At 49.3% G+C, this 15863-nt stretch overlaps 1 protein-coding gene across 3 annotated transcripts; it reads right to left on the bottom strand.

Moving 5' to 3' along the window:
* Positions 1 to 217: 217 nt before the first annotated feature.
* On the bottom strand, positions 218 to 15783 carry SH2D7 (SH2 domain containing 7). Of its 3 annotated transcripts, XM_070775301.1 has the most exons (7): positions 13579 to 15783; positions 9437 to 12748; positions 7946 to 8035; positions 4586 to 4751; positions 4127 to 4312; positions 1817 to 2554; positions 218 to 400 (listed from the first exon to the last, which is right to left on the bottom strand). In XM_070775301.1, the coding sequence occupies exons 2-7, from the start codon at positions 9610 to 9612 to the stop codon at positions 350 to 352; spliced, it is 1407 nt and encodes a 468-aa protein (XP_070631402.1). In that variant the 5' UTR covers positions 9613 to 12748; positions 13579 to 15783; the 3' UTR covers positions 218 to 349. The 3 variants fall into 3 exon arrangements, with proteins under 3 accessions (XP_070631402.1, XP_019839608.2, XP_070631403.1); XM_019984049.2 differs by having other exon boundaries at positions 218 to 2554; XM_070775302.1 differs by lacking the exon at positions 4127 to 4312 and having other exon boundaries at positions 218 to 2554.
* Positions 15784 to 15863: the final 80 nt, after the last annotated feature.

Below are 15863 nucleotides of genomic sequence, written 5' to 3'. Positions count from 1 at the left end.
TCCATCAATCGTCCAGGACCCCCCCAGCCTGCTCATCTTGGAAGCAGGGGGTGCTCACCCCTGCCTTTGGCTGGTCCCCCCTCCTCTCAGGCTGTGACTTCCTCTGGATGGGTGGGAGGCCCTGGGGTGGGGAGTGGGACTCAGTCCTGAGCAGCAGGAGACTGCAAGGTCCCCTCCCACCCTGTCGCTGGTGGGCACCTAGGCTGTCTTGGAGCCTGGTTTCAGAGCAGGCTGGTTGGGTTTGAGGGTCCAAGGGGTGCCTTCAAGCAAGCTGAGAGCTTCCCAATAACCTCTGGTGTGGCCCCAGGCCCAGGAAACCCGCTGGTGGGCTGCTGGAAGCCAGACCTCCTCAGGGTTTGTGCTTCTTGTCTGTGAAGAAGATCCTCCGGAGCTTGTCAGGCTGCAAGGAAGGACAGGATGCTGGTGCCTGGGTCCCAGGACAGGGCAGGGAGACCCAGGCTCAGAGGGTCCCTCTACAGGGACTGGGAGCTGAGGCCAAGGCCAGAGAAAGACCAGGTTGGAATGCAGATGGCTAGTTGCTCCACAGCCCCTCACAGTGCCAGAAACTCCAGCCCTCTGGTTTGGATGAAGGACTTCTCTCTCGCCCCCCTTCCCTCACTGGGTCTCCGGGGGTCCCCACCCCAGCCCTCTCTGCCTCAGCCACGCCCTAGGTAGGATGGGGGGGTGGGGTGTATGTGGTGCCTTCAGTACCCAGAAGGACTTTGCAGCTGGAGGAGGAGCAGATGGGGGATGTAGCTTATGTAGTTCTTAGAAGGACTGTCCACAGGCAGGATCTGTGGTCCTGGGAGTCAGGATCTCAGAGGCTTGAACCAGGGGAGTTCCCTGTCCTGGGGTGTGTGGGTACAACCCTGCCGCGAGGGGGGAGCTGGCAGAGCTTCTGGTGAAGGCCTTTCATCTGCGAGCTCAGGGTCTTACTGTTCAGGCCGGGAGAGGAGGTCTGCATATGCTGGAGATCTGAGGCTGCCACCTCGGGGAGGGGGTCACCTGGCTCATGGGCTCCAGGTACAGGCAAGCACACTGGGGTGAACCCTCAGCAGGGCTCCTCTGCCTCCCTGGGAACTCTGACCCCCTCCCTCCATCCTCCTGGTCTTTGCTTCCCCCTTTCTCCTTTCTTAGAAACCCCCAGGAATAACAGTTATCCTTTGACAGCTGTCTCTGGGCTGTATCCTGAGCACATGGGGATGGCTAGTATCATCTCCTGGGCAGCCACCCCTGGACACAGCACAGGACCAGCCCATTTTACAGATGAGGAAATGCAGCCAGATACTGGGTAGATGCTAAATAAGAGTACAGGATGCCCAGCTAAGTTTGAACTTCAGATAAATAAGGAATAATAGCAGTACTGGTAACTATGCTAAAAAAACATTACTCATTGTTTATCTGAAATTCAGATTAACTGGGTGTGTTGTATTTTATCTTGCTGAATCTGGTGATCTTAGTTGCATGGGAAACTATTTTGCCCAAAGCCACATGGGTAGGGAGTGCCTGAGTCATGAAAAGGGACAAGGCAAGTCAAACCTGGAGCCAGGGTCCTTGTCCACCTCTCTGAGGCTCTGAGACACCTGCAGTGGCAGGAGTCCTGCCCCAGAGAAAGACTTCAGAAGGGCCTGAAAGTTCCCATCTTATATCCAAATCTAACCTCTTCCTCTCCCACCTTCTCCTAGCAGAAGTCGGAGCTGGGAAGTTCTGGGTGTGGTGCTGACCTGACCCACCCGTGTTTGAGGGCCACAGGTTCCCTCCTTCACCAGTAGCTCTCTGCTGGCTGGTAGCCACCCCGCCCCACTCTGGAGCCCACCTTGTGTGTCCGTCCGGCCTCCTTGCTCCTGGCTGCTTGGATTTGTGTGTCTGTCCAGCCTCCTTGCTCCTGGCTGCTTGCTCCTGGGATTTGTTCATAGGTGTGTCTGGGCTCTGGGAGCTCCGGGACCTCCGAGATCCTCTCATAACCACTGTCTGTGAACCCCGAAAGCTTGCTGTATGTAGGGCCCATCCCAGGATAGGGGGTCCTGGCTGGGCTCCCCCAGCAGACTGCAATCTGCTCATGGGCACTGCCATCTTCTCGGCGTGGCACATCCCTGGTGTCCTCGGGGACGTCTTCTGTCCAGATGGACTCGTAGGTGTCTGCACAACTGCTCTGGAAGCAGGGCTGGGCCCCACGGCTCAGTTTTGGAGACCCCTGGCTCCAGGTAGCCCCTGAGGATCCCGAGGCCTCCGAGCTGGACGGCAGGAGGAGGCCCCAAGAAATGGGAGACACCCTAGGGCCCTGGTCTGGGCTCACGCCAGAGAGGGCAGGTCCTGGGCCATCAGGCTTGTTCTGGCTTCCATCTGACAGTCTTCTCTGGGCCTCCTTGCCTGGGGAACAGGCCTGGCTGCCACCTGGAACTGGCCCCTGCCAGCCAGATATATCTGTGCCCAGGCCTAGCCGGGCCTGGTTCATCTTTCTCAGGTCTGCATAGATGATGTCGTTGGAGCCTCCAAAAGAGTTGCTCAGAAGGGAACCTCTCCTTTCTGGGAGCGGGGGCACCTTGACAGGAGCCTAGAGAGAGGAACAGAACTTCTGAAAGGTTACCCTGCCACCAGGCTGCCCTCAGCTAAAATGAAGCTTTCTCAGAGAAGCTAAGGCCCCTGGCCTTGGACTCATTTACCTGACCATTACTTGCAGGGGTTGGTGGACATTTGGGGTCCCTGCAGCTTCATATTCTAGGACTCCTGAGTATGGTCCTTACATTGGCATTCAAGGTCAGAGGTCGTGAGCTCTATCTCCCACCGGAGATCATTCTGTTCTGCTCCTCTCCCCTCTGCCCCTCAGAGAGACCCCTGCATTCACCCACTCACTACTCCCTTCACCTTCAGAGTAGGCCACGCTCAAGTCCATCAATTGTGTATTTATTCAACAAATATTTAGTAAGAACTGTGTAGACACTGTCCCAGGTGTCAAGGGCTCCATAATGAGCAAGACCACCTCTTGGGAATTTACATTCTAACCTGGAGATGGGCAACATACTACTCTGTTTTTGTTTAATGTGGTTGATGTAATACATGATATAATAGCATGCATGCTCAGTCACTCAGTTGTGTCCGACTCTCTGCAACCCTATGGACTGTAGTCCACCAGGCTCCTCTGCCTATCAGGTTTTTCCAGCAAGAATACTGGAGTGGGCTGCCATATCCTTCTCCAGAGGATCTTCCTGTCCCAGGGATCAAACCGGCATCTCTTGCGTCTCCTGCATCGGCAGGTGGATACTTTACCAGTGTGCCACCTGGGAAGCAACCCCATATTATAGTGTATCACAAGATAATATACTGTCAGCTCAGGATCAGTACTGTGAAGAAGAACAAAGCTGAGGAAAGGGATCGGGACAATGGCAGGTGGGAGAGGGGATATTTTCCATAGCTTAGGCGGCCCTTTCTGCGGAGAGGGCATTTAAGCAGAGAATGGCATGCAGCGAGAGTAGCAGCCATGTGGGTATCTGGTGGGAAGAGTATTCCAGGCAGTGGGTCAGCAAGTGCAAAGGCCCTGAGGTGGGAACAAGGCTGGTGTGTTTAAGGAAGATCCAGAAAAGTGAAGAAGGAGGAGAGGGAGCAAGGGCACCTGAAAAGGCTCTTGTGAACCCTGGTGAAGCTTTCAGATTTTAAACAAGAGGAGAAGCCCTTGATATTCTGTGATCTGATATACATTAAAAAAAGAAGTCTCTATGAGTCCCTCCTGCAAAGATGCTAGGGACAATAAAGTACTGACTCACAGGCACTCCACTCTATAGTTTACAAAGGGATTCTTTCAGACATTGTACATCCGTTCCCTCATTCAAGCCTCAGTGGAATCTCAGGATTGGTAAACTGAGACTTAGAGAGCTTATGTGACTTGACCAAAGTCACTCAGCCAGAAAGGCCAAGCCAAGGTTTGAATCAAATCCAGCTAGCAGAGGCAGGCATGGGTGAACCACTGGGTAACTCCAAACTGCGCCACTCCTCTCCCAGAGGGCCTGGCAGTCAGCCTCCTCAGCCTGAGGGGCTGGCTGCGGTGGCCGCTCCAGGCCTGACTGTGGGCGTGGCACCCACATTCCTGGTCTAGCAACCCTGACCCTCAGTGGCCCAGAATCCTTCTCACCTCCATGCTTTCTTCCTCGGAGAGATTCCGGGGACTTGCATCCAGGCTCCTCCTTTTGTGGAGGGAGGAGACCTGGTGCTTTGGAGAGGCAGGGGGGCTGCTGGCCTCCTCTGGTGGGTATTCCAGGCTAGGATCAGCTTGGTGGAGGCCCACAGTGATAGCGTCATAGAGATCATTGTCCTCCATCTGGGGGTGGTGGAGACACAGCAAGTATGTCGTCATACACCCCTGGCTGGCCTCTAGCCTCCTGCCAGAGACTGCTGGCCAGAGCCAGAAACATCCCCACCCGGTCCCAGACCTCAGCTAGAACGCTGTCTCCTTCTCCCAGGACTCTGCACTGAGTGCCCGTGGGTGGCAGGAAATAGAAAAGGCAAAGAAAGGCATGTGGTCCAGTGGTGGACACCCCTGGCCTGGGCACTCTGCCCCATCCCCCACCCCCCCAGGAAGAGGGGTACCTACCCGGGGGCAGGCAGCAGACAGGGTCTCCCCGAAGGGCTCAAACTGCACCTCCTGGTAATGGTGCACGAGTTCTGCCAGGGTGCCATGGCTCTGGGTGTCCCCTGAGATGAGGTAGCGCCGGTTTCGGAGCTGGTTGATGACAAAATGCCGGCAGCGGTCACTGCCCCTGCAACACAAGGACAACAGCAGCCCTGCCTTGGCCCAGGGCCAGAGCTGACCCGGGGCCACGCTGTCCTCTGGGGCCTGGACGTGCCCCTCTGGAAAGTAGGACTTGACATCCAACAAGCCCAGCCTTGCAGGTGACGGGGAGCTGGGGAGTGGCGTTCCACCCCACCTCCCCCTCCATCCCCCCCACCCCCTTTCCCCTGCAGCATCAGTCAGGGAAGAAAGGACAGGGGAAGTGAGGCACTCAGCTTGGGGCTCGGATGCAAGATGTAAAGGGATGACACAAATTCAGTAATCAGGACAACTGATAACGCAATATTTTAGAAAGTCAAAATTAATACCAAAATATCCATGATGAGTAAAACCTCTGTCTTAAAGATGAGGTCCGACCCCACACTTGCACACCTCGGCCTCACTCCCCTCACCTGAATTCCAGCCACATGGAAAAGATGGAATTCCAGCTCCCATCTCCCCCAGCCTGTAAAGTCCCACTCTCTTCATTTTCCTTTTTTATGGAAGAGTATTGGGCTTCCCTGGTGGCTCAGTGATAAAGAATCTGCCTTCCAATGCAGGAGACTGCAGGTTCAATCCCTGGGTGGGGAAGATCCCCCAGAGGAGGAAACGGCAACCTACTCCAGTATTCTTGCCTGGGAAATCCCATGGACAGAGGAGCCTGGCGCGGTTGCATGGGGTCCCAAAAATGTTCATGGGCTCACAAAGAGGCAGACACAACTTAGTAACTAAACAATATGGGTAAACACAGTGAAGGCACACGTCCTAATTGTGCCACTCAATGTATTTCCCATGTAACCACCACCTAGAGGAAAATGGACAATATTTCCAGCTCCCCAGAAGACTCCCGTATGGCCCCTTCCAGAGTAGCCATCACCCTGACCCCCATTGTCACAGATCAGTTTTACTCATTATGGAAATTCACATAAATAGAATCATATTTTTTTTTCATGTCCATGTAGAATTAGCTTCTTTTTTCCCCCACTGATAGGTAGTATTCCGTTTAATTTAAATATCCACAATGTATCCATTCTGCTGATGGACATTTAGGTTATTTCTACACCTGGGCTATTATAAATGAAGTTACTCTGAACATTCTTATACATGGCTTTTTGCTGAATACGTGTATTCACTAGTGTTGAGAATATCCCAGGACAGAGAGTTGGTGGGTCCAGGATACACTTTTGCTTAGCTTTAGTAGTATGCCAAATTGTCTTCTAAAATCATTGCCAAGTATGAGAGTTACAGTTGCTCCGTGTCTTCACAAACTGTTTCGTAGCCTCTTTCTACTGTAACCAGCACGTCATTGTGGTTTTAGTTTCTATTTCCCTGATCACTAAAGCTGCTGAACCGTCCTCTTTGGACCCTCTTTTTGAAGTGCCTCTATTTTGCCTGTGTTGTCTTTGCCTTACTGATTTGCAGGACTTCTTCATATATTCTCGATATGAATCCTTTATTAGGTGTATGTATTACAATACAAAACCTCTCCGGCACTGTGGCTTGTCCTTTTATTCACAGAATGGTATCTTTTGATTAATAAGAGTTCTCAATTTTAAGAAACTCAATTGTTAAGCTTCTCTGTCAGTACTTTGGGGTCTTGTTAAAGAAATCTTTGCCTACCACGAGATCATGAAAAACGTTTCCCATGTTTTCCTTTATAAGTGTATTGTTTTGCTATTCTCACTTGAGTTCATGATCCATCTAGAATTATTTAAATTTTGTGTATGATGTGAGGTGGGGGTCATTTTTTTCCATTTGGTTATCCAATTACTTCCACACCACTTATTGAAAAGACCAGCCCATCCCCATCCCTCACCCCTGAACTACAGTGGACATTTGTAGCAAATCAGGTAAACCAAATGTGGACATTTGTTGCAAATCAGGTAAAGCAAATGTGGGGGGCTGTTTCTGGATTCGTGTTGGTCTATTTGTGTATCTGCAAGGAACCCCACTTTTATCTCTTTAATGAGTTGGCATTCCACCCAAGATCATGTTTGAATAATAATAATAATAAAAAAAGCCCTGATGCTGAAAAGACATTGAAAACTGCTGAGTTTGTATATTTTAAAATGCTGAGAACTGTATCAGGGACTCAGAATAACAATAACTATTTTAGTAATGAGTAACATTTATTTATTTACTATGTTCTGGAGTACCAGCACTTTTAAAGGTCTAAACTCATCAAACCCATTCAACAATTCTATGCAGTAAATACTGCAATATTACCATTTTACAGATGAGGAAACATGGGTGCAGAGAGGCAAAGCAACTTGCTCAAGGTCAGGATTTGAACTGAGACAGTCAGAACAGATGATAATTTTGAATCTGAATCTGAGACCTTTGAGAGTTTCCCTAGAGCCCCAGCCTGCCTCCCTCCCTAACTGGGGGTTGGTGGTGGGGGGAACTTCTTTCTTTTTCTGCCTTCCCCCTCGCAAACTACTCTTGGGTCAGGCTCTGATATCACCACCTCTGACTTCATCCTGCCTATCTTGTCTCCTCGTCTCTAGGACCACTGCCTTACACTAGTCTAGATTTCATCATCGAGCCCAGACCTCACCCCTCGTGGTTCCCACTGCCCCCAGTATCTGTCTTGAGTCCTCCTTCCATAGGCTGCCTGCAGGTTCCTTGCAAAACCTAAGTCTGACCCGATGACCCGTCATTGTCTACGGACATAGCCCAGCATCCAAGGCTATCCTGAGCTGCCCCCTGCCCTCCTCTCCAGGCACTGCTCCACTGGGACCATGCATCCTTCTGCACCCAGCAACTCCCCAACACCTTAGTCTGCCTTGTCTCTCTTCTTTTGCACATGCAGTTTAATCTACTGGAAATGCCTTCCTAAACCCCAATCACACCTCCTTTCCTGCCCAGCAAGTTGCTTTTTTCCTTCTATCCTGGACTCAAAGTTCACCTCTGTGAACCTTCCCCAGTCTTCCATCAGGAGGAGGTTTTCCCCTGCCTGCCCCTCTAACTCACCCCCTTGAAGGCAGAGGCTTCTCCTAGTGTATGGCCGGCGCTGCTTAGCATGCCTGATGGACATGGTGGATGGGTGAGGGAGTCAGGGAGTGAGGGCCTGGGGAAATCCCAGCAGTGTGGGCTGGTGGAGACTCGGAGCTTATCTGCAAGGCTGGCTTGTGGGATCCAGAACCTGCCTGCCTGTCCTTTGCAGAGGGCTTCCTCTCTTACCTGTAGGACAAGATGTAGCCGGTGGCCCGGTCACTGAGGCGGATGAGGAAGGAGCCAAGAGCTTTGTCCCTGAGCAGCTGCTCTGTCTGCCTGGGCAGAGGACATGCCATTAGTCAGGGCTGGGCACCCCCAACAGCAGCAGGAGTAGCCTAAGTCAGACCCGCCTCAGAGTCCCTGCTGGCCATGCCCCAGACCCAGAGCAGAGACCTCCAGACCTTTATAGAGAACTCCCTCAGTATTTCGGCTGGTTCTGTGGCCTGTCTGGGCTCAGTCAAGCAAATTCAAGACTCAGTCTGGCGCTGGGTTGGAGTCCTGAAATCACGTACATTGCTCCACTTACAGCCTCACCAGTGGGCACAATAGCCACCGCCCTCCACCTGAATGGCCCTATAGCAAGAAGGATTCCATATAGCTGGAGATTTTCAGTTTTGTGGATCCTTGCCTCAGGATTGCTGTGTACAGCAATGTGTACAATTGCTGCACACTTGTGCAGGATGTGTACTGCACAAGAGTTTCTGCAGGGAGAAGGTGCTATTATATCTGGAGGCTGACCATGATAGCAACTCTTAGGTTCTCATCTTCCTCCCTTGCACATCCCCTTCAACCCCAGGCAGCTATGGATACTGCTAAATAATGCCAAGTATTCTGGAGGCATGGTGGAAAATTCCAGCTGTCTTCTGATTTGGCAGTACATAGACCAAATAGTTCCTCACCCACTTATTCACCAAACGCTGAGTGCCTGCTCTATGCAGGGTCAACTACAAATTTTGCAGAGTTCGGTACTAAATGAAAACCTGGAGCCTGTCAGTAAAAAAGTAAGAATTTCAACATGGGGACTGCAGTGTATTCAGCCAAGAATAGGGCCCTTCTGAGCAAAGGGCCCCGTGTTACAACGCGAGTTGATGCCGGTGAAGCCGGCCCTGGTTCAATGCTAAGTGCTGGGCCGGGAGGACCCAAAGGCTGGCTGCATTTGTTATTCCTTCAGCAAGGGCTTTGGCAGCTTGGAGACCCATCCCAATCAGAAAGCCAGACCCCACATTTTGGCGTCTATTCCTAGAGTAACTGTATATCCAGGGTTGCCTGGAACAGTTCCCACTTAAAACAGGTCTCCTAGTAAATTCTCCACTTACTAATAGTGTTCTGGTTTGGATGATAAATGAAACAGCACCCTTAGTAATTCATCAAGATATTCAGAGCTGGTCTGAATGCATTCTGATCCGGCCTGCCGCCCCCACCCTCCCCTGCCTCTGTTTTTCTGGCAACCTGGCAGCCCCAGCAGACTCATAGTGGGGGGCCAATGCCTTCACCCACCTTGCCCACAGAAGCAGCTGTCAGAGAACTTGGTGCCCCTAAGTCTGCTTCCCCACCCACTACCTCCTGGGGTCCCTGCCTCCCCCATGGAGAAGGCAGGGACCAATCTGGTCCCAGACCATTTTTTCGGCCCTGAGGGGCTATCGGCCATGCTGGGTGTGTGGACAGGGGCAGCCTTACTTGCGGGTGATGAATCCGTGAAACCAGGCGGGCAGGACTCCATTCTGCAGAATGAGGGGGGCTTGCGTCTCCATGAACCAGCTCAGGGCCAGCTCTTGCAGCTCAGCCAGGGCCTGTCTGTCCCCAGCCCCCTTGGGGCCCCTGCCCAGGCTGAGCTGCCTAAGGTGGGCCTCCATTCTGGCGAGCACTGAGGTGGAAGCCGAGCCCAGACCACCCGCACGCCTCTATATCTGTGTGCGCCCCATGGACTGACGCCTCATTTGCCTGAGTCCATGCCCTCTCCAACCGCCCATGGCACACAGGAGCCCCATTGTCACCTCTGACAATGTGTGGGCTGGTTCCCCTCTCTGATGCTCTGAGGCGGGGCACCTTGGCTGGCTGGGGACGCTGGGGGAGGGTCACATTAGCAGCTAGAGAGGCCTGGGGTGGGGGGGTATCTCTGACTTCCTGGCTAGCAGATGAGGCGCAGCACTGGGTTTGGCCCCTTCCCCCAACCTCCGGTCTTTGTCTCGGCTAAAGACCAGACTCTGGCTAAGGGCCAGGCACTGCCACTGTTAGCAAAGTGGGGAATTTAAATTCTACTTGTCCTTCCTCCATGGAGGCCACTTGCATTTTGGTGAAGTTCCGTGCTGGTGAATTTCTCCTTCCACTCAAGCTTTACTGTCTACTGTGTGCCACATACTCGTGGGTCCTGGGAATAAAGCAGTACTCCAAAGAGCATTTTGCCTTGTGGCACATACATTCTAGTGGAAGGATACAGGCAATAGACAAATACATATGTAGAATATGGCACCAAGTGTAATAAGCATTCCAGGAAAGAGAGGAAGAAGATGAATGGGTGTGTTACTTAGATGGGGGGTCAGGGTTGGGGGAAGCCTTGTCCAGAATATGCCACTGGAGCAGCAAAGGAGGAGGCCAGGCTGGTGGCTGGGGAAGAGATGCTGCTCCCAGAAGAGACAGAAGCAAGTGCAAAGACTATGAAGTGGGCCTCTGCCCTCTGATCCCCTAGCAGGGCTGCCATAAGGCCTTTGAGAGGAAGCAGTGAACCAGGTAGGGCCCGGGATATTTGTTCATGCAAACATCCCTGAACTTTTAATGTGCTTCCGAGTGTCATAGCAGAAATCCAGGCTTGGGTGATGGGGAGGCAGGGGATGTTGCAGCGAGCCAGCCCCAAGGACCTGGGTTAGAATCATTACACTGGCCGCGGCCTGAAGGCAGTTACTAAGTGGCTGCACATAGCTCAGTTTTTTCATGTGTAGAATGGGAATGATTTTTAAAAAGCTACCTTCTAGACTCTAGGGCCATTATGACAACTAAAGGAGATAGCACAATGGTTAAGAATAAGTTCAGTCACTCAGTCGTGTCCAACTCTTTGCGACCCATGGACTCTAGCACACCAGGCTTCCCTGTCCATCACCAGCTCCTGGAGCTTGCTCAAACTCATGTCCATCGAGTCGGTGATGCCATCCAGCCGTCTCATCCTCTGTCGTCCCCTTCTTCTCCTGCCTTCAATCTTTCCCATCATCAGGGTCTTTTCAAATGAGTCAGTTCTTCGCATCAGGTGGCCAAAGTATTGGCGCTTCAGCTTTAGCATCAGTCCTTCCAATGAATATTCAGAACTGATTTCCTTTAGGACGGAGTGGTTGGATCTCCTTGCAGTCCAAGGGACTCTCAAGCATCTTCTCCAACACCGCAGTTCAAAAGCATCAATTCTTTGATGCTCAGCTTTCTTTATAGTCCAACTCTCACATCCATACATGACTACTGGAAAAACCACAGCTTTCTCTAGGTGGACCTTTGTTGGCAAAGTAATGTCTCTGCTTTTTGATATGCTGTCTAGGTTTGTCATAGCTTTTCTCCCAAGGAGCAAATGTCTTTTAATATCATGGCTGCAGCCACCATCTGCAGTGATTTTGGAGCCCAAGAAAATAAACACTTTCACTGTTTCCATTGTTTCCCCATCCATTTGCTATGAAGTGATGGGGCCAGATGCCATGATCTTCGTTTTCTGAATATTGAGTTTTAAGCCAGCTTTTTCACTCTCTTCTTTCACTTTCACTTTGCTTAACAATGAGGGAATGTATGTATAAACTCAAAAACTGGTAGAACTGACCAATAACAATAGAAGTTAGGATAATGTTTGCCTTGGGGAGTATATGATAAGCAAGGGATGAGGGGCTGCCAGGTGGTGATCATGTTTTATTTCCTGATCTGGGTGGTGTGTTAGGTAAATGTATTCACTCTGTGAAAATTCGTTGAGGTGGGCTCATGACCTATGCATTTTTCTATGTATATGTTCTACTTCAACAAAACAGCTCACTTACTAAAAAATGAGGATGCTGCAGTCATATTTCCTTGGTTCCAATCCCAGCTGACCAGCTATGGGACCTTGAGGAAATGACTTAATTTTTCTGGCCTTCAGTGTCGTCATCTTTGAAACAGGGACAAGAACATGACCTGTTGTTTGGAAGGTAAGATGAGTTATGTCCTTAGAACAGAGTTTGGAACACAAGCTATTAGGATCAGCTCTGATGATAATGTAATGACTCTAAAATACAGTGGGCCCTCCCATTGGTAATTATTTTCATTATTACTATTATTATTACAATTTCATCACGGTCACCTCAAATCAAGATAAAGTGATCGATGGCAAGTATGTAATACATACAACTTAGAGGAAAGGCCAGGGCAGGCCACACACCTGCAACCTCCACCTGAACAGCTTATTCCCCGTCTCTGAGGCTCATTTCTCACATCTGTGAATAGGGCTGCGAGGCATCTACTTGCCTCACCTGTTGATGGAGTGAGCTATTGCAGGTCATGCTCTTCACATGGGATAGGCCCACAGGCACACAGCAAGGATCCCCAGGGTCAGCTACTGGGAACACCACTTTTATAAACAATTTCCAGCCTTGACAGAGAGGAGTCAACTCCAGCCAAGGGATCCTGGAGGGATTCATGTACTTGTGAAACTATCTTCCGGTCACAGCTGTAAGCCAGGGATACACTGGGGTCACAGTGGAAATCACAGGCCCAAACTGGCAAAGACTGGAATTTCCTAAGTTGAGGTGGGGGAGGAACAAGGTGGATTACATCTTTATCTTCCCCAATCTCTAACTGAAATTCAGCATTTCCTTCCGTGACGAGTGCGGAGAACAAACCTTATTAGTGTTCATAGAACTTGTGACTTGGTCACCAATGGAAATTACAGATATTCTCATATCACGTTACAGCTGTGGCAGACATCTTCAGATATTGATTTTGTTCACCATTACTTCAAAATAACTAAGCCGGATCTTGTTCTTTAACATGCTAAAAGAGAAGCACACTGTATTACTACATCACAGATTTTTGAATAACTTTATATCAATATGATTGATTTCCATTGTGATTCTATGTATTTTATTTCATGCATTTAAAAATATTATTCTGAGAAAAAGTTCATGAACTTCATCAGATACCAGAGAGATCCACCGTCCAAAAAACGCCAAGGAAACTGGGGTTAGACCCAGAGTTGATTTGCTGCCAACACAAAGTCCTGGAAGTATTCAAATACAAAGAAATGTGTTTCTGTAATTTTCCATGAGGTGTTATCTCTCCAGCTCCCTCTTAGGTGGGGTACTTTTATGAGCAGAACTTGGCTATTTGCATAAGGCGACAAAGGTTTTGTGTAGGGGAAGGGGGAGCCCAGGATGGCTGCGGGCCAGATATGAAGATTCCAAAGGCAGGCAAATAAAGGGGAGTCTATTTTTACACTCAGAGGAAATGGGGGTGAGGAGGAGGTGAGGCCAGGTTTGGGGGCATCCAGTGAGCTCTGTGAGAGACTGAGGGGTTGGTTTTCCTTGAAGGCACTCCATAACCCACTGTTCCGTTCATGGCCGTGTCACCTGCTGGGAGCTGGGCCCTGGGACGGAGAGAAGACTCCAGAACGCCCGCCCTGCTTCTCCATCCCTGGGTGCCCAGAGGTGTAGGAAGAGGAACTGAGAAGATTCAGGCTTTTGCAGCCAGACTAAGCAACTTACAATCCTGGTTCCCCCATTTGCTGGCTTGGTGACTTTGAGGGAGGTACTTAATCTCCGTGTGTCTCAGTTTCTCATCAGTAAAAATGAAAGGGATAAAAAGTACTCATAAAAAGTACGCACCTAGCAGGGTTTGGGGATCCAGTGAGCTGATCCAACGCAGAGGAGAGGCCGGGAGGCACGGGGCACAAGCAATAATCATCAGCCCCAGCTCCAAGTCATCTCCCCACTGGGAAGTCCCCAGAATTCTCTGTCTGTCTCATCAAAACTTCCTTCTCCTGGGTTCTCCATCAAGGCCGTGCTTCTGCTGTAGGACAAATAGATGGTAACTGATTATCCAGTAAATTACTCTGTCCCGAGGGTGCTCAGTCCGCTGTGCCTTCTCAGGCAGAAAGCCCTCGACTTCTCCAGAAAGGTGCTCAGAGGTGGCGTTTTTCCAGTCCTTTGACCGAGGCTGAGTATGGCGCACCCCAGCACTGCCGCTTCCACTCCTCCTTCGCTGAGCCTCTGCTGTGGGAACCCAGCACACGGCCAAGTGCTGCTGGCAGCCAGCCTCCATGCAGAATGCCAAAGGGGGCTTTTCAGTACATTTTAGTCATAGGTTTGCTTTAGTTTATGAACACTGCATTCTTGTGCCCCTTAGTTGGTTATTCCATTAGAATTTGTTCCACAATAGTAGGGAGTGCAGAATGAACAACCCTATTTCTTTTTTTCTCAGACTGTCTGCCTTATTCTCCACTGTGCTCTGTGCCTAGAACCATGTTTGGCATAGTTAGATGCTCCATAGGTATATTTTAAATTATCATCCAAATGTGTAATACATCCACATGGTTTTTAAAAATGAAAAGTGTAGTACTCCCCTGGTGGTCCAGTGGGTGGGAGTCTGCCTGCCAATGCAGGGGACACGGGTTCCATCGCTGGTCTAGGAAGATTCCATGTGCTGAGGGGTAACGAAGCCCACGTATCACAGCCACTAAGGCCCCGCGCTTTAGAGACCGTGCTCTGCAACAAGAGAAGCCACCACAAGGAGAAGCCCACACACTGCCATTAGAGAGTAGCGCCACTCACTGCAGCTAGAGAAAGCCTACATGCAGCAACAAAGACCCAGAGCAGCCAGAAATAAAAACAAACAAATAAATAATAAAAAGGATAAAAAAGATATCCCTAACAATCTTCTTTCTCCAGGCATTAAAACCCCATCCACCCAGTGCCACCTCATTCCCACAAAAACCCACTCTTATTCATTTCTCGCATGTTCTTTCTGGGTTTCTTTATGCATATTCAAGTAAATATGTATATTCTTATTTTCCTCCTTTTGTTATATAAGGGTAGAATCCTATGCAGTGTCCTGCACTTTGTTTTGTAAAGCTCTTTAGTAATACATCTGAGTTCCTTTCATAAGAATACACAGAGGGATGCCATTCTTCGTGTTACAGCTACATGGCTGCACCATCATTTTTGTAACCAGTCCCCTAGTGACGATCCCTTGGGTTGCTTCCAGTGTTTTTATATTTCCCACAATGCAGCAGTGGATAACCTTATACAGATTTGATTAAGCACAAGGGTGAGTACATCCATGGAACACATTCTCAGAAGAGATGGCTCAATCAAAAGGGTATTTGCATTTGCCATTTTGATAGATGTTGCCAAATTGTCTTCTTTTGGAGTTGTAGTCATTTACACTCAAGAAATACTGAGTGAATGAATAGACAAATAGATAATATATCCAAGCTCAGTCATTTGGGGGCCCCCAGCTAGCAAGAAAAACTGGGAGGGGGCCGATGTTGCTCCAGAGAAGTCACCAATGTTACTTTGACTTTTTTTGCCCCTTTGATGTCACTGAGAAAGCTCATCTTCTCATCTGTAGAGCATGGCTCTTGGGGTAGGAGGGCGGTACAATCATCCCACCAAACAGGCAGTTCTGTTTTAGTAATATTTACAGGACAATGGCCAGGTACTGAGAACTTTACAAGGGCTGGTTAAAATGTCTGAGGCCTGAAAAACAATAACATCAAAAAACCCTACCAGTATTTGCTCCCAAATCCAAAAGAAGAAAGCTGCAAAATCACAACAAATGTATAAGCAAATGTCTATACAATGTATCGTTGCATCAACTTCATTCAGTATTCATAAAAGTTTCACCACATCTGAAAATGGTTTGGAGGTCAGATTGTCTTAATCTCAGAAGAATCCCCAAGTGTGCAGGAAAACTGCCAACAGATTGTTACCAATTGTTAATTAAATGAATTCTCAAAGCCAAATCATTTCAAAGCAAAATTATAAAAGTAATCATTTCCAAAAGAGTTCAAAGTAAAAAAAATTATATATGTTGTATACATAAGATATAGAATATTATGTCATATATACATGTCATATTAATATTAATGATATATAATATAAAATGTTAA

The sequence above is a fragment of the Bos indicus genome, chromosome 21 (genome assembly GCF_029378745.1).
Source record: "Bos indicus isolate NIAB-ARS_2022 breed Sahiwal x Tharparkar chromosome 21, NIAB-ARS_B.indTharparkar_mat_pri_1.0, whole genome shotgun sequence".
NCBI classification, from domain to species: domain Eukaryota; kingdom Metazoa; phylum Chordata; class Mammalia; order Artiodactyla; family Bovidae; genus Bos; species Bos indicus.
Note: the sequence above shows the minus strand (reverse complement) of the source record. Positions and strands in the feature narration are given on the sequence as shown.